This window comes from Sturnira hondurensis, unplaced genomic scaffold (assembly GCF_014824575.4).
Source record: "Sturnira hondurensis isolate 20B ecotype Veracruz unplaced genomic scaffold, ASM1482457v3 Scaffold0005279, whole genome shotgun sequence".
NCBI lineage: Eukaryota > Metazoa > Chordata > Mammalia > Chiroptera > Phyllostomidae > Sturnira > Sturnira hondurensis.
The window spans coordinates 18,520,906-18,546,200 of record NW_028077910.1 but is presented as its reverse complement, the minus strand read 5'-3'; the positions used below and the strand labels follow the sequence as shown (position 1 = coordinate 18,546,200).

The 25,295-nt window shown below is 45.8% G+C and overlaps 1 protein-coding gene across 1 annotated transcript in view; it reads left to right on the top strand.

Moving 5' to 3' along the window:
* ARHGEF26 (Rho guanine nucleotide exchange factor 26) overlaps positions 1 to 25,295 on the top strand; it is a 114,925-nt gene that overhangs the window by 81,127 nt on the left and 8,503 nt on the right. The window contains exon 12 of the mRNA XM_037046697.1: positions 15,154 to 15,363. Coding sequence (XP_036902592.1) covers positions 15,154 to 15,363 — 210 coding nt within the window. The remainder of the gene's footprint in view (positions 1 to 15,153; positions 15,364 to 25,295) is intronic.

Sequence of the window (25,295 nt, the reverse complement as noted above, 5' to 3'; positions counted from 1 at the left end):
CAGGCTTGGTTAAAAATGCACGGTATGCACCGCAGTATTTACTCTGCAGCTTCAAGGAGGCAACTATAAATGCTCCGCATGCCAGAGGCAGCAGCGAAGGAGATTCGGAGATTCGACAGCTTTCAACAAGGCAGTAATTTAGGCTTGGCCAAGAGGTACAGATAAAGGCTTACTACCTGCGCCAGCTCTGCAGGGCTGATCCAGCCACCCACTGCCAAATCGTAATTCCAGGGTTTAGTCAAGGAGCCTGGCTTCTGGATCTCCAGTGGTTTTCAGCTTCAGGGAGGCTCCGGGCTCTCCCCGGCAGAGACAGCCTGGGAGGAGAGTTACTCTTCCTCCTCCCCCAGGCTGCCAGCTGCTCTTTGCTGAGCTCGGCTGCAGATGTCTGGGGGGGGTGGGTATGGCTGCCCACTGTGCAGAGCCCCTCTTGCTGCTGATGCTTGCAGAGCGCCGATGACCACGGGCTGTCTTCTAGGACAGGACTTTTCACTTTTTTTTTTTAGAATATCAAAAAAGAAGTTTAAAGTTTCCTTTAACTTTGGACTGTTCATGAGTCACTGTGTTAATAGCCTCTTCTACCACATTTCAAAAGGATCCACATCAGCTGGACTGTTTTGAATGAGAAAGTGAAATCTTTGGCGGTGGAAGCTTTCATCACAGATTACGTGGGCGCTTTTGGAGCCGAGTTCACCTCGGTACATCCGGAGACCTGACAGCTCCCGGGCGTGGGGCAGCCGTGTGCTCTGTAGGGTGTGTTAGCAGCTTCCCAGGTTCTGGTAGCACTGTCCTCCCAGGTGTGACAACCCAGAATATCTCCAAACACTGTAATATGTTCTCCGGGGGCCAAATTGCCTCCAGCTGGGAACCTGTGCCCTAGAGTGGTGGTGAGGTGTCAGCCGGCGCTGCCTTCGAAGTCGTGATAGTGTGAAAATCTGTCAGTCCTGACACAGCAGTAATCGATCACCATGTTGTGCTCATAGCTTAATGGACAGGAACTTCTTATACTGTGCAGTCTGTGCCTAGGAATAACTTACTTATAATCATCCGTTACAGTGTACAGACTATGTGCTGTGTACAACCTTAGGTATTAAATACTGTGCTTCCAGTTCTGCAGTGTAAATACTGAAATTGAGACCTAAATCAAGTTCTAACTCTCAAAAGGCTCATTTTGTAAGGTCGTTAGCTGTCTTACTATTTTCATATACCAGCCTTATATCTGGCTTAGGTCTTCCCTTCCGATTTATTCTTTAGATAAAAAGTTTTTCTCCCCAGCTGCTGTAGCAAAGTACCGCGCGCGGGGTGGCTTAAAGCAGTAGCACGCCATCCTCTCACGGTTCTGGAGGCGGAGGTCTGAAGTCCAGGTAGCGGCAGGCCGCACCCCCTCTGAAGGCTCTAGGAGCGAACCTGCCTTGCCCTTCCAGCTCCCGCTCACTCCTGGCGTTCCTTGGCTTGTAGCAGCCTAACTCCAGTCTCTGCCTCTGTCTTCACATGGCTTCTTCTCTCCTGTGATTCCATGTCTCTAAACCTGCCCCCCCACTGCCGTTGTCATATCAGCACACAGGTTACTGCATATAGGAGCCACCCTGCTCCAGAATCCTCTCATCGTAACTTAATTATATCTACAAAGACCTTATTTCCAAGGATGGTCAAATGCATAGGTACCAGGGGTGAGGGCTTCGACATATTTTTTAGAGGGCACAGTCCAACCCAGTCTCCTCTCCCAGCCCTTGGTCACTAATGTTTCAAGCTAGTTCTTTAAGCTAGAACACACCTTTATTTTTCGAACACCGATGGATGCCGTGTTTCATCGTTTAGGAGGGTCGCCACAGTCCTGTGACTTCCACACCTCTACTGGGTGGCCATGGAAGGTTATCTTCATTCAAGTCTTCTCCTTCAAACCTGGTCCTTCTCCAGGGTCTGTTCCCGGGCTCTGACTAGCTGGTTGCTCCATAATGAACCTGAAAGGTAACTTAGACTCCCTGTTCCTCCGTGCACTTCCCTGCTCAGCCAATCTCCATTCTTCTAAGCAGCCCGTGAAATTGCTTCTCTCACATTGCCACTGCCTTGAGACCCCACCTTGAATCCGCCATTGAGCTACATCTGACTGGACTCATGCCACCATCCCTCCATCCATTTTGTACAGCCAGAGTGTACTTTTCACAAGGCAGACCTACGCAGTTTATCCCTTGCAAACTGCCCTTCTGTGGCCTTACCTTGACTTAGTATAAAGCCTCACTGGAGCACCTTCCTGGCCACCAGGACCTGGCGCATCTTTCTTTCTCTGCTTAGACCAGGGTGTCCCTCCTGCGGCCCATGGGCCGCATGCAGCCCAGGATGGCCATGAATTTGGCCCAACACAAAATTGTAAATCTGCTTAAAACATTCTGAGACGTGTTTGTGATGATGTGTCACAGTGTGTTTAATGTGTGGCCCAAGACAATTCTTCTTCCAGAGGTACCAAAAGGGTGGGCACCCCTGGCATTCTCTCTGCCCCCTAATTCCTCTCCACTCCAGACCTTTTCTAGGCAAAGTCCTTTTCATTGTTTAGGTCTTAGATTAATTGCCAAACCCATTGGGAGTTCTTCTCCATTGCTCTAGAGTGGGTTTATTCTGGCTGCTTTGTGATCCCACAAAACCCTGCATTTTCTTTGCCATGACATTTGTGTTACCATGTGTTCATCTCTTGTTGACCTTTGCATCCTCAGTGCGTAGCCCAGTGCCTATCCCATAAAGTTCATTTGTAAATATCTGTTGAATGTCAACTGTTAATGGCAAATGGCTCCAGATGCTAGGCCTTGGTTCTTGAATTAGGCTAAGAAAAGAATTCAGCACCAAGGCTCAAATACGAGTGACAGTTTGAGACAGTCACAGGGGCAGAAGAAGTGAACCATGGAAGAAGTGAACCACATGGCTGTGTGGACCAGGAAACAAGTTACAGAGGCAGAAGAAGGGCCTTTGGAGCTTAGGAGAAAGGCTAAGATAGATAACATGCCTGGGAGAAGGAGAGCGGGGAGGCGTGGGCTTGCTCCAGAGAGACAGGGAGAGTGCAACAGTGCAAGTGCACAGACAGGGAGAGTGCAAGTGCACAGTGGTCTTTCGTCTGAAGAGCTGCTATCTGTCTTCTACAGGTGGGGATTTGGGGGGAGGTCTCAGGAGAGGATCTCAGTAGGATATTCATCAGCTTTCCAGGTGTGTCTTTTCACGGTTGTGGTCTCTACTGATTGGGCAGTGCCAGGGCAGGGGGTCGTTAGTCATGGCAGCTGGCCTTGGTGTCAGCCATGGCATCGCTTCCTCTGGTTTTGCTGCTTTCCCGAGCCTGGAGCTGAAACACCGCTGAGGCCTCCCTCCGTGTTATCTCTAGTTTGACCCAAACTCTGTCACCGTGGTCGACAGACCCAAGGCTTTGTCTTAAGAGGCTATTTGATGTGGACCAGCGCCTCCTTGTCTTGAACTTAATGCTTAAGGAAATGGTCGTGCAGGGGCTGGAGTTGTCTGAGGCCATTCTCCAGCCCCCTTGTTCCTTCTCCAAGGGGGTCCACCACATGACTAGCGACATGCCAGGGGAGGAAAGGTCAGGAGAAGGTTTGAACGATGTGGTCAGCAATATGAAAGGTCAGGGGGTCTAAACTGCATGGCCAGCGAAATGCTAGAAGAGAAAAGATCGCCCTGGGAGGTGAGGTCCCACCCCAGTTTTGCCCATTGCTAGGTACTTGGGGTTTTCTCCCCCAGGTAACCTTCGTACCTGGAGTGTTATTCCTACTCCTCGCAGTTAGACTCTGCNCTGGGAGAAGGAGAGCCGGGAGGCGTGGGCTTGCTCCAGAGAGACAGGGAGAGTGCAACAGTGCAAGCGCACAGACAGGGAGAGTGCAAGTGCACGGTGGTCTTTCGTCTGAAGAGCTGCTATCTGTCTTCTACAGGTGGGGATTTGGGGGGAGGTCTCAGGGGAGGATCTCAGTAGGATATTCATCAGCTTTCCAGGTGTGTCTTTTCACGGTTGTGGTCTCTACTGATTGGGCAGTGCCAGGTCAGGGGGTCGTTAGTCATGGCAGCTGGCCCTGGTGTCAGCCATGGCATCACTTCCTCTGGTTTTGCTGCTTTCCTGAGCCTGGAGCTGAAACACCGCTGAGGCCTCCGTGTTATCCCTAGTTTGACCCAAACTCTGTCACTGTGGTCAACAGACCCAAGGCTTTGTCTTAAGAGGCTATTTGATGTGGACCAGCGCCTCCTTGTCTTGAACTTAATGCTTAAGGAAATGGTCGTGCAGGGGCTGGAGTTGTCTGAGGCCATTCTCCAGCCCCCTTGTTCCTTCTCCAAGGGGGTCCACCACATGACTAGCGACATGCCAGGGGAGGAAAGGTCAGGAGAAGGTTTGAACGATGTGGTCAGCAATATGAAAGGTCAGGGGGTCTAAACTGCATGGCCAGCGAAATGCTAGAAGAGAAAAGATCGCCCTGGGAGGTGAGGTCCCACCCCAGTTTTGCCCATTGCTAGGTACTTGGGGTTTTCTCCCCCAGGTAACCTTCGTACCTGGAGTGTTATTCCTACTCCTCGCAGTTAGACTCTGCTGGTCTAACTATATCAAACCAATCATGTGGATGATTAAATGTAAACAATTCGAATGAATGCATTACTCAGTGGACAGCCTCCTTTCATTTCACCCTCAAGCCAAAATTTCTTTGAATGTTCTTTTATGTGATTTTTGCATTCTGCTCCATTATGTAATCCTTCTTAAGTAAACATTTTAAATTAACTTTGGCAAAAACACATCTGGAACTTGGTTTATCATGGGGCCTCTGGAGTTTCACCTACAGAATACAACCGGACTGTTAGGACTGTGTTTCCAAAGCTGTGCTCTGTAGAGGAGGTGTTCGGGGCTTGCTTTTGTTTTGTGCTGTTGTGCCAGCTAATGGTTTGAGCTGCAAGTAAAAGTGTACTCACACTGAAGGGCTAAACAATAGAGAGTTGAACTATCACACACAAACTATAAGAAGTCGGGTGGTTTGGGGAAACCCTCCCTATTGTATTCCTCGTAGGGAAATTTACTATTCGACCTCTTAGAAAGCTTTTAGCTATATGTGCAGAATTCCCAAATAACAGTGGCTCAAACACAAAAGGCATTGCATTCACTTCTCTCTCCAGACGGGAAGCCTGAGGGTGGTCAGCCGGGGCCCAGAGGTCACCAGTAACTCAGCTCCTTTCTATTCCTCAGCTGCTCTGAGTGTTGGAGCTTCCCGGCTGCAGACGGCTCCTGCAGGCGGCATGATTTCATTCAGGATCCGAGACGGGAGGCTGGGGTGAAAACCGGAGCCAAGGGGCTCTGTCCTCAGGTGGCTTTTCTTTTTTATCAGCAGAGGAAAACCTTTGCCAGACAGTCCCCAGAGGGCTTCTTATATGTCATGGGTGAGTTTTGGGTCACAGGACTCATTATAAGGGAGGCCAGGAAAGCCAGCAGGTGATAAAGGGGAATGGGAGAACCAGGATTGCTTTGGCTCAGCCAAGAAGGGGCTGGCACACCGGAGCTTGGTGGACAAGAACGTGGGGGGCTGGCAGCGGATTAGATCGTATTTCCAGTCACAACAAGAAAATCCTCCTTTCTACAGAGCACCACCTAACATACGAGTAGTTTGGGAAATGCGAAGAGCTCTTTAAAAGAACTAACACCTTGCCTCTAGGATACATGGGTGGGGAGTATTCAGTTTGGTGGAGAAAAGTGATTGGAGATTTCGAACCCGCTTTCTTTTGGCCGACTTTCCTCCTGCAGCTGGGGTTCGAGTGAGTGTCTCCAGGCAGTGCCTTTTCACTCCCACCAGCACAGGCGCACCCCTCGGCACGTTTGGGGCAGATGGGTGGGTGTGGTCTGGGTGTTAGGCACAACACCAAAAGAATGCTGAAATCCAGTCTAGTCTTGTTACCTCGAAGAGTAATTGTGTTTGGATTTGTTTTCTTGTCCTGAGTTCCTACCCGTAAATGATTTAACTGTGACGGTTTGGGGTAGCCCCTGTAGTGACATGAGTAAGTAATTGAAATAGTATAGTGGCGATGAGAACCTGTGTCGTTGAGCATTCCGTTCCCTGAGCTCAGCATGTGTATGCGGTGTATCGTGAAGTTATCAGAGCAGCCTTGCATTCCCTCCATTTCACAGATGAGCATACTGAGGTGGGGAAAGAAGGACTCTTTTTCAATGTCTCAGCAAAGCCGAAATTCTCTTTAGAGCCTCGTCTCTAAACCATTTATTTATTTCTTGACTTCATTTTTGTAGAATATTTTCATCACTCTCCATCCTGCAATGTCATCAGGAAAAACATCTTGGAAGCTCACACCTTTGGGGGGCATTTTGGTAAACACATACTCCAAAGCAAGTTTTTTTTTGTTAAGTGAGTATTTTATGGCTATGCAGGTTGTACGAGGAGATTAGAGCTTGTACCGAATTGCATTTGTGAGCTTTCCTCTGCCTTTAGCTAATCTAGCTTCAGAGTGTAAGGAAAAGATTTTCCTTCTCACAACATTCCCTTCCTGCAGTTACGCCAGTAGGTTTCCACTTCCTCATTCCTCTTCCATAAATATTGTGTATATTGACATAACTCAAACTTTGTGACGCACTGTGAATCCTCAGGGTTTGAAGAAAGGGTTTTCTCTAGTAGAATACTACCAGGGCAGTATCATAAGTTCAAGGGGTTCAGTTACAACTTGCATTTCCCCAAGTAGTTTGAATGCCCAGGGGCTCGAAGCTGTGCATGCCCCGTGGGAAGGGTCACGGTCTGGTTTGTGTGTTTTTCCATTTGGAGCCTTGCCCGTTACAGAAATGGAGTCACCTGGCATTGCCTCTCTACCTCTGCAGAGTAAACCCCTTCCTCGGGAAATCAGCTTAAAGAGCATCTCGGATAAAGGAAAGGCCGTAAGACTGACTCAAAGCTCTTTTATTCCTGCAACATAAACCTTGCTTATTTCTGACTACCGTGATAGTGGGTTCTAAATTCAAGATGGTGAGATGGGGTGAGGGAGAAATGAGAGCCCCTTTTGCTTTTTCCTCCCCCTCTTTATCTCTGGTCTCCCCACATGCCCTTGATTGCTCTACGTGATGAGGAGTAAGGGTATCATGTGCTCTTTTCTGTAAGAAGAGTTGGTGTTGCCATTCAGTGTTGAACGTTGCCATGACTGGGGAGCACAATATCAGTGTCTGGAATCAGACAGAACCGGGCTGAAATCCTGGCCGTGGGATCTTGGGCAAATTCCTCTTAATCCCCAGAGCCTCGGTATTCTCATCTGTAAAATGGGAATAATAATTCATCTTCTTCATGGAATTTCTGTGCAAATTAAACGAGCTAATGCGCCTAAAGCTCTCACCACAGCGAACAGTCTCTACTGAGTGACCGATACCTGCTGAGTGGCATTACTCCCAGCATTGTGCTTCTCACTTTCAAGATTAAATGATTGCTGTCAACTTCTAGAATATTTTATTGTTTAAGAAAATAGTTTGAAACTTTTAGCCATTGAGATTCATCTGAAGGTGTGGTATCCTCTGGGGCCAGACCCAGATTGATGGCCTGAGGAACAAATGGCCTAACTCCATCCCCTGCCTTCGCCCGGATCAGGGGCCCATGTCAGATGGCAAGTGAGCAGGAGAAAACCATTGACCTGCTTTGTGTTATGTAATAAGTGGGAGTGAGTTGTGTCCACTTCCGTAGCAGCGGTTGTCTTGCAACATCCCTCAACTGACTAGGACACACTATAACTTTGCGGCTGAAAAAAGTAAATTCAGTATATTTTCTCCTTTCATTCAAGGAGGTCAGTAGAAGTAAACTTAAATTGGAATATGGAGATTACTCTGGCAAATTGGAATAACTTTGTTACCAATTTAAGAAGGTGCCTACTTTCTCTTCAGAGCTTCTTTAGTTCTCATTACACCAGGGGAAAAGCTTCAGTAAGTTGCCAGCAGCCTCTTGGACCTGCCTGGCTCCTCTCTGTCAGGACCAGGGGTTCAGGGCATCCTATGGGCAACTGGGGAGGTCCCAGGGTGTGGAATCTAGGGATCCGTGGTGACAGGAATAGGGGCTTGGTGGTTCTGGTATGGGCCACTGGCCATCTTCTTTGGTGACAGTGAGTCACAACAGATCCTTATCTTACCAGTGAATGTGATCCTCATCTCTAGTATTTGGCATATCCTTGACAATGAAATAGGAAGCATGGGGCATGTTTGTTAGTCTTCAGACTTATTTTGAGGAGCTGAGCAAGAAAGGCTGTTTGAACTTAGTTTCTGGATAAATATCACGCCTCGTTTTGCTAGTTGGAGCACTTGGCCAAGTTATTAATTTAGCTCTAATTATGCTTTTCCACTTTAGTAGCTAACATTTATTGGCTGTGAGCCAGGCATGAGTTTAGGAGCTTTGCATACAATAATAAATCTTCACAACAACCCAAAGAGATTGGTATTATTGTCCCCATTTTACAGATGAGAAAACTGAAAACAGAGAGGATCAGTAACTTGCTCAAGTCGCAACATGAGTGATTGATAGAATTGCAATTTTTACAGACATTCGAAATCAAGTCTGTACTTTAAACTGCTACACTGCCCTGATTACTTTAAAATTGTATATTATTTCACTAAAAACTTGTTTGTATAATTCCAACACAAACCTTTAAAATTGAAATTGACTTCCGTCATGTGAAAAGTGTTTTGATCTCTTCACTCAAAATACGTTTTAGTATAGTCCAATATTCTCTATCCCAGTAATGTTTAACTAGAGTATTTTTATTCCAGTTAAGCACAAGATCAAATATGGGGATTTAGAAATCACATTTGCCGATGGAAAAGAGAAACAAGTTGACATCCGCAGAGGAAGAATTCTCGCATGTGTCTTGAGGGACAGCAGGAAGAGTGTCTTTTGATCTTATAAAACCCCATGTACTCCCTTGGATCAGCACCCTGGGAGAATGGCAGAGCCCAAATAAATCCCTGAGAGAAAAGCCAGAGGGCCTTGGAGAGGATCTTGGAGAATATACCCCAAAGAAGGATGACTTAGCCATGTTACAGAGGCATTAGAAGAGGAAGATAGAATTTCAGGAGGTCACAGGGGCTCAATACCATCAGATGTAATAGTGCAGATGCCAAGAACAGTGAAACCCACCCATCACTGGGTTTGGTGGGGTGTGGGCCATGATGAACTTGGGGAGCAGTTTCTCTAGCATGCAGGCACAGGGTCTGAGACAGTGACAAGGCACACAGCTGCTGGCTGAGGAGACATTTGTCTTGACACCAGCAGGTGCAAGTAAAGGTCTTTTCAAGACAGGGAAGCTGTGTAACTGTTTTGTAGAGAGCCAGGGAAAGGAAGCTACTGAATAGGTTAAAAAAAAAAAAAAACGTGCCTAGCTCAGCCATATATGCAGAAAAATGTGTTTTGTTTTGAACAATTCTTGATAGCATCTTTTCTTTTAAATTTAATTCTTTTATAAAAGGGCGTATTGGGAGTGCTGGTTGGGTCTTCACCTGTGAGATTTCAGCTGTAAAAGAAAGCTCCAGAACAATGCCGAGGAGGAATGCGAGACAAATGGTAGCGGGCTGTGGGAAAGCTGGCCTCTGCAATCTCCCCTTCCCCTCACGCCCACTCCCACCGTGCTTGCATGCTCCCGAGTCTGTCTGGGTCAGCCAGCCTATTTCCCGTTCTTGGTCATTCTTAATATGCACTTAGGGTGTTTGCTAATAAGGGTTATGGTGGAACTCGCCCTAAGACATTTGCGAGTTTCAAAGCACCTCTCTGGTCACAAGGCCGGCCCAGGTGGACCTGAGCCTGGCCAGCAGGGCCTGTTCTGTCTCCACTCCTTCTTCAGGACTCGCAGACCCAGAGCCTGGGTCCCAGCAGATACCTTGACTTACAGAGTGAGACTGGGACCCAGATCTGTATATATTTTCAGACACTGTCCCCAGATATCTCAGTATTTGTTGACTAGCCTGTGCATTCATTGCCCACAGATTTGAAATGGCACCTGTGTCGTGTCCTAAAAAGTGTTCGGTGTCACTTCTTGAGCACGCTGTTCTGCTTTGCGAATGCACCTGTCAGCTTGTGCCCCAATCTGTCTTTGGATTTCTGTAGATTTACAGTATGTTTGCAGTATGTTTGCACTCGGTCATAAGGCCAGTTCACGCTTACTGTTTCTCACGACCTTTCTGACTGTTCTTACATGTTTATTTTTGTGTGTGTGTTTTAAAATCAGCTTGATCCTGTCCCCTCCACACTGCCTCCCACCCTGCAAGAAAACCCTGTTTGTATTTTTGTCTGGATTGTGTTAAAATTAATATATTAATTTAGGAAGAATTGATACCTGTACAATATCCAACTTTCTTAGTGATTCAGGCCTTCTTCCGAAGTACAGCATTTGAACGCTATCTTTTAATAACAGAAACCAGTTAAGTTTAATCCTAAATATTTTACATGTTTTCTTGCTATTATAAATAAGATTACATCTTCTATTATTTTTCTGAGTGTCATTAATAAGAGAGCCTTTTTTTAAATCCAACCACTTTACTGAATTTACTGTCTGTCAGTCATTGGTGTCATCTGAAAATTATCAGTTGTTTGTAGGGGGACATTTTGCATTGTTTCATAGTCACTCGGTCTGTACCAGTAGGTATGCACAGACACCTGGAGTGATGGTAGCCTTCACAATTCTGTTTATTATTTTTAAATTAAAAACTTTTAATATGCATGTATGCCTTGAATTGTGAAATATTTCAAATGTACAGAAAATTATCAAACCCTAACATGCCTATCATTCGTATTTGACAGGTACTAACTTTTTGTCGTATTTCTCAGGTCTTTGCTTTTTAAACAGAAAACCCGGTCTAGTCCTGTAGGTACACCTAAAGTCTCTTTGCCGTTATTCCATCTTCCTCCTCCTCCTTCCAGAGCAGGTCCTGTGCTGAGTTTGGTGTCTGCCATCCTACACTCCTTACTGTAAATAAGTGTATATGGAGTTTTGCCATTTGCAAAATGTATGTGCCTTGCTCTGGTCAAGTGTTGTTCTGATTTAAAAGTAGTAAGTACATGCCCATTACAGATAATTCTAACCTTTATAGAAATTTGTAAGACAGAGGGTAAAAGTGTTCTACAATACTCACTTTAAGAAAGCCACTTATGTTCACCATAAGGCATATTATTTTTTCAACCCATGCTGTCAGGTTGCATTTAGTAGACCCCAAAACTATCTGAGCTGCTCAGCAAAAGGTCTTGCTGAGGGAAGAATAATGGGGTAGCATTTACCATCATATCCTGTTCTGGAGCGATAGTTCTTTATCTTCTTTAGAAAAGGATTCCCAACAAAAGAGTTGAGACTTATGGGACTCTCAGTGGGTTTTAACCGGGAGACCAATCCTTGTTTATACCTCAGAGCAACAAGCTGACACGGACTTGATCACTGCACCCGATAGCAGGCCCGGCTTGCACAGAGCAGACAGCCTTGAGGAGCAGCTGGTAAACTTGGAGCACATATAAGACAATCAAAGGAAGTCTACATATAAACTTCTGTATGCGAGGAAAGGTGGTTTTTCCATTTGCCTTTTTCTGAGCAATTTAACTTCCTAATTACATGATTCAAATTGTTTCAGAGACTATGTAAACCATATGTTTGCTGAATGCTGGAGACAAACATGGGGAAGTGTGATTAGCATCAACTTCCCTCAGGAAAGGGGTTTCTTGCCCAGCCCAGCCTAGCCTGTGTTCGTTCTGCTTATCGGACATGAGTGAGTGAGCAGCGGAGGGAAATAAGCTTGGACAGTGCTGGCTCTGGCTGTGGATTCCCCCTGTTCCTTCTGCCTGAGCACATATTTTAACACATATTTTATTCTCTGTGTCAGCATGAAAGAGATGGTGGGTGCTACCTGACATTAGGAGAAGGAATTTCATTCAAAATTAGGCAGATCTGTAGAGGGGAAAATACGATTATTTGAAATCTTTATGAGAATGAGTGAGTGTGTGTGTGTGTGTGTGAGAGAGAGAGAGCAATAACAGTGAGCAGGCTAGCAAGAGTGAGTTGCTTTTCAATATTTGTTTTATTGGGTTTGAATAATACCTGACAAGGACAGATATTAAAGAAAATCAAATTATTTTATATTAAATGTATCAGAAGAGTAGTGAAGAAGTAATAAATGTTCCGTACTATGTGATGAAGATGTTTAGAGGTCTAGGTAAAATAAATGATATTGGATGATTGCCGTTGAATCAGTTAAAGAAAAAAAGCAAACATTTCCTGCTTTCTATTTTGGACTCCGAACTCAAAAACAGTGGGCACGTTCCCTGCTCGGGCCCGTATTTAGTGACGCAGATGTGCAGACGTGTAGAAACAGACACCGTAGGGGAACCTTCAAAGCCACAAGTAAAGCGGCTGTAATTCGGGATCCAAACTGGAATTCGAGAAAACCGGCATAAACTGGATCCACAGTCACCCTAGCTCTTAATGGCCTTGATGTCGTTATCGTTTAAGAGAACAATAAAAAACATTCTATTATAATTTATCTACTTTTTCTGTCTCTAATTACCCCTGCAGACAAAGATTCAAAGCATTGATGAAACACAATAGCTGGTATTTGTATTTAGGCAAACACTGGAGGAAATAGAAACTCTAAAAATTAAGAGGAAAAAAACATTTAGGTGGTTTACTCATATTAGTTTACATTAGTTTTCTGTGAACTCTTGGTCTTGAATTCTACCGGGAACTACTTAATAGGTGAAATTAGTTTATGCTAAAGACTTCTTGGAATGTGGGTCATCTTGAATGACTGATTGCTTTAGTGAATATACATTTCTTGGCCTTCTATCTCTTTGGAAATGCAAAGAATACCTATTCAGTGTCATTGTTTAGGGTACTCCCTAAACACCCATTTGCACAGCATCGGAGTGCTTGGATTTTTCTGTCTGAACCATATTATTTAAACTGGAAATGAGTATCTTTGACTATTGGGTAGTGTTTTTTTGCCTTGTGAGTTGGACCAAGAGTAACTAGAAGGTATGGAGAGACCTGGAGCAAGGAAGCCTTCCTTCATCTTATGTTTGCTCTTGGTCTTGGGTTTGGCTTCTATTTGTGTATTATTATATCTCATGTCTTGGCACACACTACACCCCTGTCTGAGATGTCTGAACAAGCATTATAACCTTTTTCTGCTCTTCCAAAACACTGTTTCTGGTAAGCATGGTCTTTTAAACGTATAACCTTATTTGTCTGTGAGGTGTATCATCCTCTTTCCTCCTTTCCTAAAAGTTGTTGTGAGCTCTGCTAAGCCTCACTGGGATGTGAGACACTTATCCATATCCTGAGTGTTTGTGGGCAGTTTCAGGAGAACTTTGGGGATGACCTCGCCTTGTGAACTTTCCATAATAAAGACAGTTACCCTAGCAACAAAGGGCTTGATCAGTACACAGTATTCTGCTTTTCTGTATTACCATGTTTGCTGGTTTTGGTTTTGGGTTTTGTTTTTTTACAGGGGACAAACTAAAGTGTATCAAACTAAATTTTAGAAAAGATGATAAAGTTACCAGGGAGTGGTTGGCAGGCAGCTGTCCAGCACTGAATGAAAGAAATTCTAAGAAATCTTGAACAAACGCCTTACTCTGAAATTCCTTGTACAGTTGACTGGGCATATGGATTTTTCCTCCCTCTTTATTCCCCTAACTTCATACATTTATGCTTACTGTTAAATAAGAGAGCAACTTGATATCGTTCTCAAATTCATTGTGTAGTCATCCATTTATGCACCAGTTACTTACTGAGCTCTCCCACGTTCACCTGCAAGGGTATGTGTTCACAGTAGAGGGAGAGCTGTATCTACTACACAGGGTTGGAAGGTGCATGCAAGGAGCGGTTATACCTAGGTACCAAGAAATCCAAGCAGGCTGAGTCAGTAAGCATGAGTGAGAGGATACGCAGGGGTTAAGGATGGGAGAAAGGTGGCAGAGTCAGTGGGTTGTAGGCCCAGGTGTGTTGAAGAATTGCTGCGGTTGATTACAAGAGGTGCTTCGGCGAGACAGGCAGTGCTGCTCAGTCGTCCTTGACATCGGGATGACAGAGAGGTTGCAGTTTACAGCAGTGACAAGGTCTGTGCTGTGACGATGTGGAGAGGTGGCGGAAGTACGGCGGAGGACAAGGTCTTTAGAGGAAAAGTCGGGAGGCCAGGCTAATGGGAGGCTCTGCTACCTGGAAATTCAAGAAAGAAGTAATGCTGGCAAAAGGGAACCAGCAACTGCACTCACGAGGGAGGTCGAAGAGTGGCCCAGGGGTCTGTGACTGGCTGTGGCTCTCAGGGGGAGAGTGGAAGCATGAGCTTCAAAGCTGAGGACTTTTCAGGAGGAGGAAGTGCCGTTGTCCAGAAGCAGCAACGAGAAGCAGGCAGGCAGAGAGCCTTTCCCGCGAGGCGGCATTCTCTAGGGACAGTCAAGTTTCTTTTGAGGCAAGAGAGCAAAGGGAGGGTTTAGAGAGGAGACTGAGGACGTAGGAGGTTTAGCTGGATTCCCTAAGTGAGGGGCATCATCAGGGGACACAGTGCAAGGGGTTCAGGAACCAGCCAGGGAGCTCAGGGGGGCAGGGCCAGGTTAGTCACGTTCACGGTGCTGGGGATGCGATTCGAGGGGAATGATGAATCCTGGCAGAAGCAGGGATAGCGGGACTAGTCCTGCTGGTTTCTGAAGCAGGCGGTGAGGCCGTGTGTGTTGGAGAGAAGGATGTCTTGCCAGAAGCCAGCAGACCTCTGGGCCTCCTCTCCCCTCCTGAGCCTGGTGGTTTGGAGGCTGCGAGTGAGGCCTTGTTGTGTAGAACATGGGTACGTTTTGGGATTCTTACGATGGGGAAGTGCACCTACTTATTCGAGCACAATTGAGAAGCGTGCATGTGTCACTTATCACAGTTCTAGGACACTCTAAAGTGAAAACTGGAGGGTTTGTGTGTTTTCATTCAATTTTGTGTATTACAGAAAAGGAGTAATAGGTCTGATTGGGAGGGTCATACTGATTCATGATCAGTAGATATTTGGATTCCAGTTCATATTTTAAACTAAACCATTTTCTTCTTGCCTCCCACTCCACCACCTTCCCCCCAAATGTGACTTGAGAAGCAACCAGGTGCCACAGTCTTGTCCACTGAATCATTAGGTTCTGTTCCCTTTCCTTACAGTGAGGAAAGTTACAACGTCAATGATTATGCCTTAAGAGATCAGCTGATGGTGGAATCTTGTGACAATGAAGAGCTTAATTCTTCTCCAGGGAAGAACAGTTCCACCATGCTGTATTCAAGACAGAACTCCGCCAGTCACCTCTTCACTCTGACGGTCCTCAGTAACCACGCGAGTGAGAAGGTGGAGATGTTGCTGGGGGCTGACACACAGTGAGTATGCGCGGGGAGAAATTGCCCTCGGTCTGCAGATGCCCTGGAAACAGTGAACAGTAGCGACTGTTCATTTTTTGGTGTTGAGTGCCTATTATGAGCCCAGCACTGGGTCTAGCTGCTTGGTACAGATGCTCATCTGTTCATTACGAGCCTCTCAGTGTTTGGAGAGATGGGTATTATTTTTGCCTCATGGGTCCTGCTGGATGCATTGTACAGTAGTCCCCCCGCCCCCTCCCTCCGGATATAAGCTCCAAGACCCCCGTGGATGTTCGAGTGATAAAGTTTTAATTTATACATGAGACACAGTAAGAGAGTAACAACAAACAGTAAATAAAATAAAACAATTGCAACAATATACTTAATAAAAGTTACGTGGATGTGGTCTCTACCTCGAACTACCTTGCTGTGCCTCACTCGCACTTTCGCTCGTGATGTTGTGAGACGACACAAGGCCGACATGACGGGACGAGGTGAACTGAATGGTGCGGGCATTGGGACCTCGCACTAGGCTGCTGTTGACCTTCCGATGACACACCTACTGTGTGAGTGAGTCACTGGCAGGCAGCAGGTACGGTGAGAACATGCTGGACAAAAGGGTGATTCACGTCCAGGGCAGGACGGAGCAGAACAGTGAGAGATGTCTTCAAGCTTCCCGGGATAGCATGCAATGAAAAACCTATGAATTGTTTATTTCTGGAATTTTCTATTTAATGTTTTCTGACCTCAGTTGACCACAGGTAACTGAAACCACAGGAAGCGAAACTGCGGATAAAGGGGGACTGCTGTTCTTTAGGTGGTGTGGTTTTATGTTTAGAGTGCTTTAAAAATTATTTTATTTGCCCTGGCTGGTGTAGCTCAGTGGGTTGAGTGTGAGCCTGCAAACTGAGGGATTGTGGTTCAATTCCCGGTCAGGGCACATGCCTGGGTTGCAGGCCAGGTCCCAGCAGGGGACACATGAGAAGCAACCATATGTTGATATTTCTCTCCCTCTCTCCTTCCCTTCCCCTCTAAAGATAAATAAATAAAATCTTTTTTTAAAGTATTTTATTTTAATCATCGATAAAAAAATATGACCCATGGGTCCTAGGAATCTGACTTAACTGGTGGTTTGAGTCTATAGGCCATACATCTTCAATGATAATGAAATTGAAGTCATTTCTCAATCACCTTCCTACATCCAGACAGCAAAAAGCCCAGCAATTTCTCTCAGGAGACACTCAGTTGGGGGAACGTATTGAAGGATCCTCTTTCCTGTGCAGAGTGTATGTGGGGACCACCCGGTCACCTTGTTTGTGCCCAGGGGTCCATCCGCAGTTAGTGCTTTAGTCCATCCTCACCCGGGATGAAGGGAAGGGGCATTTGTGTTCAAGTCCACCCTTGTGATTTTGTTCTACTTAGAGGCAGTTGACCAATTCATTTGTTTGGAAGCTAGAGACCTGGTCTTGGAACAGTTACTACAAGCAGGTGTTCCGTTGAGTCAGAGGGCGGGTCCGTGGAGGGAAGGAGGAGTCCCCTAATTCTTTGGCCTCTAGTGTCCCTACACCCGTCTCCCACCCACGTCCCCCAAGGTTCTCACGTGCTATGACTGGAACACATCAGCAGCTGGCGAGCAATCCCAAGACTTTGGCAAAACCCTAGCGCAACTAAACCCACAGAATATGTTCACTTTTTAGGAGTATTTAACAGTATGCTTGGGTCATGAGAGATGTACATTAAAAAAATGGTTAAAATTAGAAAGCATTCATTTACATAAAAATGTGAAAAAAATTGTGCATCTCTTGGCACTAGAAGCATTTCAAAGGTTGGAGAAGCCCAAGAGGGACAGTGTAGGTAAAGATATTTAAAGTTTGATGAAAACAGCCAAAATCAGCGGTTCCAAATGAACTCAAGAGTTGACAGCGTGAATGAATAAGAAAAGGAGCTTCATCATATATGATTTGTTTGTGTGACAAAGGCCTTTCTCTAAAGGTCTTGGAGTTCTCACACTGAAACTGCTGAAAAGCCCTGAGACAGGAGCAAGCATAACCTCTGTGTGTGCCCCTCTGGGGAGGGGATGCTGGGGCGGGGGGGGGGGGGGGCAGTGATTGCTGGTGTATACAGGTGACCAGCAGGACACATGTGCATGCCCAAGGCTGAAGAAGGCATTTCTTCAACTTAAAAAGGGACTAGACTTCTTGGCCAGGGAAGACCGTGCTAGACTTCTTTTGGGCAAGCCTCTCTTAAAAAAAAGTCTAATACTCATGTGTCTGAGCTTTGGATTTTAAAAGGCTTTAAGGATAAAAATGTATTAAATATTTTGGAGGTCAGTGCTTGTCCAGATGTTCTAGAAAATTCTCAGAAACTAGAGATTTCCTTTCATCACTTTCAGTTAGTAATGTTGAAAGTGTTGGTTTTGCTTTGCATTTTCCTTTTCTTTGTGTTTATAAGGACTGTTTGTTTTTTATTCAGGCCTTGCCAACATTATCAGCAGAGTTCTTCCTGACTGTCTTGTTTACAATTTACGTAATCTTCACCACTTGTCTCTGAGATTGCTTGAAAGGAGTAGGGAGTGACACGTTCAATTCCTTTGCACCGAGGCGGTATCATTTCCTGGGACCCTCCACCTGCCTTCTGATTACTCCATGGGCTGAATGGATGTTCATTTCCTCAGTCAGAAATGTTCTCAGAATATCTAGTTATGCCACTTGTAAACTCATGGGTATGACTCATATTTGTAGCGCTTTAATTAATAGGGACAGGACATTCCAGAAAGGGCACAGGGGCAGATGTCTCACTGGATACAGAGGGAGTGATTCCCTCCCCCTCCCCCCCCAACTCTGTTCCAGTTCAAAAGTAAATAACTGTACAAATACTTTTAAGGGCAAAGACATAAAATAGCCATTGGCATTGAAAGGAAATAAATCACAGGCACATGCACTTTCCTTTAAATGCGATAGGGTGTTTTAAAAGTCTAGCAAATTGTTGTATGCCATATTTGGAAATGTACAGGTCATTTCGGGGCTACTTGGTTTTGAGCACTCAGAGTTTGGGTCTATGTATAATGTTTTCTTTGCTTCTGAGATCTGCAAAAATGTATAGGAGATTATGTTTTGTCTCTTTTATATGTGGTTACTATGGTTCATCAGTAATCTAGTTGAGGGTTTTTACCACCATACTGGCCTTAAGTAATTGTAGAACTTCAGACCAGTTACATGTATCCATTGGCTATTCATTCTTTGATTTGAAAAAGAATAGGATTCACTTCCGGCCAAGGTGGCAGTAGAGACAAACATGGCTCACCTCTTCACACAACCACATCAAAATTACAGCCAAAATATGGAACAGCCGTCACACACAACCATCAGAAATTGAGTTGAATGGAAGTCTTATAGCTACGGAATTAAAGAAATTACATCCATCCAGACTGGTAGGAGGGGCACGAACATGGAACATGCCGGTCCCTCACCCACGTGTAGTAGAAAAATTCAGGAGGGATACCTTGGGAGTGAGGAGTCCCAGACCCACACCAGACCCCAAGCCCGGGGTTCCAGAGCCAGGAAAATAAGTCTCCACAACTTCTGGATGTAAAAACCAGCAGGAATTGAGTAGGTGGAAGAAATTGCTGGAGCCCCAAGCAGTTCCTCTTAAAGAATCCACAAATGGACTCACCTGCTCAGACTCACTTCCTCTGAGCTCCAGCACCGGGGTAGCAGCTTGAAAGGCACCAGTGTTATACTGGGAGAAACTGAAGTGTCTGGCATCAAGGTGAACAGAGGCCATTGTAAACCCTCCCCTTCCAATGGGCCCGGCAGGCTCCTTTCATATCTGAGACTCCACCAATCTGGCTAACACTTCTTTGACCCACCTTGAAGATCTCCAAGATTCCGCCCCACCCAGCATACGGGCCCACCCAAGTTGCTTTTCCATATGAATGGCTGGTCTTGGCTCAGGCAGAACTACATCTTAAATCTTATCAAACAAGTTAACAACTAGTCTCAGAGCTCCAGGCCTAGCACTAGCAGCAGCCAGCACAGATTGTTTTATAAATCAGGCAGGGTGGCCCCAGGCAAAACATAGGTGGTGCTGACCTTGGCCTGCACCACCCAGGAAACCGCAGGGCTGGGACAGCTATAGGCCACGTTGGAGCACCACCAATCTTCCCCTCTACAGCTGATCCTCCATGGAGGGCAGAGGGTGGTAGTAAGTGGCCACAGCCAATCTTTGCAGCTGACTGGCCTGGGTAAATCCCTCCCATTGACCTGCCAACAGCAATCAAGGCTTAACTACAGGAGGAGAGTGTATTCAGCCCACATGGATGGCACACCTCTAGAACCCAGCCCGGGTGACAGGGGCAGCTGTGCCACTGGACCCTACAGGACACCTATTACATTAGGCCATGCTACCAAGACAGGGAGTCATAGCAGCTCTACATAATACATAGAAACAAATACAAGAAGGCTGCCAAAACAAGGAGACAAAGAAACAGGGCCCAAATGAAAGAACAGACTAAAACTCCAGAAACAACTAAACAGAAAGGAGATAAACAGCCTATCAGAGGCAGAGTTCAAAATACTGTTTATAAGGATGCTCAAGGAATTTAGTGGATCTCAACAACATAAAAAAAGATCCATCCACAAGCAAAGGATACATCAATTAAAATAAAGAACAATCTACAAGGAAACAAGAGTACAGTGGATGGAGCTAAGATTCCAATAAATGATTTGGAACATAAGCAAAAAACAACCAATCAGAACAGGAAGAAAAAAGAATCCAAAAAAACAAGGATACTGTAAGCAGCCTATGGGACAACTTCAAGAGGTCGAACATTTGCATCATAGGGGTGCCAGAAGGAGAAGAGAAAGAACAAGAAATTAGAAAACCTATTTGAAAGAATAGTGGAAGAAAATGTCCCTAATTTGGTGAAGGAGATAGACGTGCAAGTCCAGGAAGCACAGAGGGTCCCAAAAAAGATGGATGCAAAGAGGCCCACTCTTTGGATGGATACAAAAGAGGCCCACTCCAAGACACATCATAATTAAAATGTCAGAGGTTAAAGATAAACAGAGAATTTTAAAAGCAGCGAGAGAAAATCAGTTAGTTGCCTACAGGGGAGTTCCCACAAGACTATCAGCCGATTTCTCAAAAGAAACTTTGCAGGCTAGAAGGGATTGGCAAGAAATACTAAGTCATGAAAAGCAAAGACCTACAGCCAAGATTGCTGTACCCTGCAAAGCTATCATTTAGAATACAAGGGCAGATAAAGAGCTTCTCAGACAAGAAAATACTAAAGGAGTTCATCATGACCAAACCATTATTATATGAAATTTTAAAAGGACTTATTTAAGGAAAAGAACATCAAAAATATGAAAAATAAAATGGCAAAAAGTACAAATCTATGAGCAATTGAATCTAAAAAGCAAACTAAGCAAACAAGAAGAACAGAGACAGAATCATGGGTATGGAGAGCATTTGGATGGTTTCCAGATGTGAGGGGTGTAGGGGAATGGGTGAAGAGGTGAGGGGATTGAGAAGTACGGATAGTAGTCACAGAATAGCCAGGGGGCTGTAAAGTCCAGTGTAGGAAATGGAGCAGCCGAAGAACCTACATGTATGACCCATGGACATGAACAATGGTGTGGAGGTTGCCTGAGGGAGTGGGGGGTGCTGGGTGGAGGCGGGCCAAGGGGAAAAAATCAGGACAACTATAATAGCATAATTAATAAAATGTAATTATTGTTAAAGAAAAAGACTAGGGTTCATACTAAATATGTACCTTCTTTGAAAAACTTCCTCGTAGAGGCCACCTGGGATGCACACAGTGCAGTGTAGTGTCGGCAGGGGGAGGGTGCAGCTGTCTGGCACAGGACCGTTCCACAGCCATGACAACGACGCCGTGCAAGAGCAGGTCGACAGCTTCGATTACATATAGCACATGGAGAAGCTCACCCAAAGGAAGCGGGGCAAACCCCTGGCGAGCATCTGGGTGTGCCAGGACGGGCCAGCCGTCGGACTTGAGCAGGGGACCTGTGAGTGTTTCAGAGAAAGGGAGAACCTCAGGGGAGGAAGCATCTAAGTAAGGTGACGGTCAATCTCATTTCCCCAGGAGGAATATTACATCTGTTCTGGCAAACTTAAGAATACTACCGTCTTGGACTCTCAAAAGTGTTTATTTAGATAATAAAATACGTGGTACCCCACCCTGATTGGTGTGGCTTAGTCGGTTGGGCATTGTCCTGCAAAGGGAAAGGTTGCTGGTTCGATTCCCTGTTGGGGCACAGGCCTGGGTTGTGGGTTCTGTCCCAGGTCAAGGTGCATATGAGAGTCAACCGATCAATGTTTCTCTCTCACATTGATCTTCCTCCTCCTCGCTTCCTTCCTTCCTTCCTTCCTTCCTTCCTTCCTTCCTTCCTTCCTTCCTCTTCTTCTCTCTCTCTCTAAAAGTAAATAAATAAAATATTTAGAAAAAAATACGTGACCCTAAGTATAGGTCTGTGGTCCAACTCCCTTTTTTCCCCAGAGGTAAAATGAGACTCACAGAGGTGAGGTGATTGGCCTGCAGAAAGTGAGTTACTGCCAAAGCTGGGACCAGACCTTGACCTTCCTCAATGCAGAGTTCTTCCTAGTAACAAAGATTAATCTACCAAGAACATAACTCCGCCAGCCAGAGTAGATGGCCCCAGCCCCACCTTGCTACGCAAGACGCCTTGTTCTGGATCCGGAAGGAACACTAGGAAGCCAGTTGCTATTAAATGTGAGAAACTACTAAAATGTGGATTTTTTAAAAAGAATGTAGACTCTAAAAAAGAAGAAGTTTGTGGAAACTTAGATGGTAAATTTTTAAAAATCTTATGCTTTGAAATATTTCATAATAAAATGCTGAATACATGGTGCACCCCTAAATTATTTTCTGCTTAAAATTACCTTTTTTGTCCCTTTGTCTGTGTTTTTCCCACTTCCTGGAATGCCCTTCTTTAGTTACCAAGTGTCTCACCCCTCAGGACCCATGCCAAGTCTTTCCCTCTGCCAGGACACCTCTCGTTGCTGCTCGTGGTGACGTTGTCCCCAGGAAGTCCGAGTTCTTGTGGCGAGAGCCACTCTTGTTGGTTCATTTTTCTCCTTCTGTTTTCGGTCTCACCACCCTCCACCATATTACTGCCGTCCCCAACCCAGCCCCAAATCTCTCCTTCCTGTTACAGCTCCACCTTCCCAAGAGAGTAATCTTCCTTTCCCCCTGTTAATTCGGTGATTTTTATTGGGCACCTACATTCTCTCAGAGCTACTCTAAGTGCTGGGATGTAGGGTGAGCAGTGCAGAGGCCAGATCCCGCCCTTTGAGGCTTCTGTTCACAGGAGCAACTTGTGTCTTCGTGCTTCCTCCCCTCAAGAAGGGTGACTTTGGCCTGGGTCAGTGGCCTACAATGAGCTGGGACAATGGGAAAGTAGTTCTTCATGATCCAGCTAAAAATAAATAGAAAGTACAGTGAGAACAGCAAAACCAGGTATTGTGATTTGGAATGAATATTAAGTGCTGGGATTATGGGCTCTAAAGTAGATGGTGCAGGGAGACTTTTGTGAGGTGACATTTGAACTGAGCCCTGAGTGACAAGAAGTTATCTTACAGGAAAATGCAGAGCCAGGTGTTCTAGGTAAAGGAAATAGCCAGTGCAAAACTCCTAAGGAAACAAGTTAGATATCATCAAACTTGGCTTGAACGTAGTGAATGTAGGTAGATCAGAGTAAACCAGGGAGAGGGTGGGTGGTTGAGAGGCCAGTGGAAACCAGAACATTTCAGATCAGAGCTATTCCAGTGCATTCTGTGGGCAAACCAGCACCAGCCTGGCGAGAGGGTAGCGGTTAAAAACAGAGTGATTTGCCATTTCTGCAGCATCAAAGCATGTAATCATTTTAACAGCAACTCATTTTTACTGGATTTCTGAGGACACTTGGCTCACCATGGTGGATTGGGTGGTGAGGACCATCTCTTCGCCACAGATTTTGAGGAGCACTCATCCAAAGCCCTAGAGGCCAGGGAGGGGTTTCCCGGAAGACTGGAGGGCAGGCAGAAGTCTCCAGGGGGAGAGCAATGCAGGCCTCGTTGGAGTGGCCCGGAGATCACTGGTGTCCTATGTGGGAGGCGGAGACAACAGGGTGGACTACAATGAGACGGAGTGGCAGTGAGTTAAAGACAGGGGTCAGTGATGCTCTGGATTTGGGGCCTTCTAGGGAGTCACTCCTTCACCGTTCCTGTGCGGTGTCCTCTGCCTCCCTGCTGAGGCCGCACCGTCCAAAGATCGGCCACGGCTTCCTTGTCCCCACACCCAGCAGTCCCTCCTTCTTTCTTTACCTGTAATGCCATTTAATGCTGTTGACCAGACCTCTGAGGCAAACCCCCTTCGGGAGATTCCTTCTCAACCTGTTCTTTGCAATCTCTTAGCCTTATGTACATGTTTAACCTTCCCTCTTTGCCTTCAGACAACCTGTCTGAAGCCAGGCGTCCGCCCTGCCCACTGCTTCCCCAACACACACTGTCTGTGAATGGCATCGCCAGCGCCTTCTCGAGTTACCCGCTCTGGAGACTCGGTGCCCTTTCTGAGGCAGTCCAGTCTGAACAGACCCGTCACCCCCCGGTTCTTCCTGTACTGAAGTCGCTGCAGTTTTCCGAGTGTTTCCGTCCCACCACCCCCTTCCCAGGACAGCCCCTATGCCACGTGGACCCCAACTGTGAGACAGCCTCCTAACCATTCTTCCCTCCAGTCAGTTCTGCCTGGTGTTCTTCCTAGGTCCCACCCTCGGCTCTGGTTTGTCCTTGTCGCACTTTGTACGTAGCAAGTCCCCAACACGTATTTTTGGAATTGACCCACAATGAATAGAATTAGCTTTTCGTTATTCGAGTCAGGGTAGAATAGTAGCCACATAAAGGGAAATAGTCCCTCTCTATCAATCTCTGTTCGCTGTCCTTTTATTGCTGCTGGAACAAGTTTTCTCTAAATTCCACTTATTTTTCAACATTTGCTTAGTAAAGATATGGTTAAACATTTTTTTAGGATGTGCATCTAAGCCATGTATACTATTCTGTCTGTTTGCCTGTTAAAGATCTTAAGTCGTTGTACTGTTAATGAGATAGTAGTCTGTGAAAAATAGAAAGCTCACCCTTTATGAAAGGACAAAGGAAGAATGTTTTACTACTGTCATTTCTTTTCCCTCTGGGCCTTTCCAGAGGCGTGTGGGAGCCAGAGAGCCCCATTGTCTGCCTTCATTAAAATGAAGCCCAGGCGGCCTCCGCTGGCACAGCCCAGAGGCCCCGGCATCCTGTGTTCACAGTGGAGTTTGGATGGCGTTTGGGTCCAGTGTGCACAGCAACGGGCAGTCAGGGCATATTCTAGTGGTGAGTGTACACTGTCTTCACCCTCTACGTTTAGCTGTAGGATAAAGTCACCTTACACTGCAATCAAAGCTCCATCTCAAAACTTCCGTCACAAAAAGAAGGAGGAGCCTAATGAATGCGGTTGTCCTGTCAGCCACTCGGACACCAGTTCCTGGGCTGGCTGATAAAGGGACATTGTTTGCAAGGAGTCTCTTGCACCCTTCCTGCTTCTGTCAATGATTTAATTAACGGCAGGAAGTAAATGGGATGGAATACAATAGTAAATAGCATGACTGCCATACTCTTTTACATCCTTTAAGAAATATCCACAATATAGGGATGACAGTTTATACGGAACAAGGTATTTATTATAGGTTGCAGTATTTTCCCGTTTTACTTGTACAGTGCCCATCAAACTTTCTGACTTTTTGTGATCCTCCTTACTGACCGCAGTCGAACAGTGGGGCGGGTGACAGTGTGGGTCTTTCATTATCCAGGAAACAAACAGATAATTGACCCACTTTCGGTTAACTCCAACCAGAGTAGGACCAAACTAGGTCTCGCGACCTATTAGATACACTAAACGA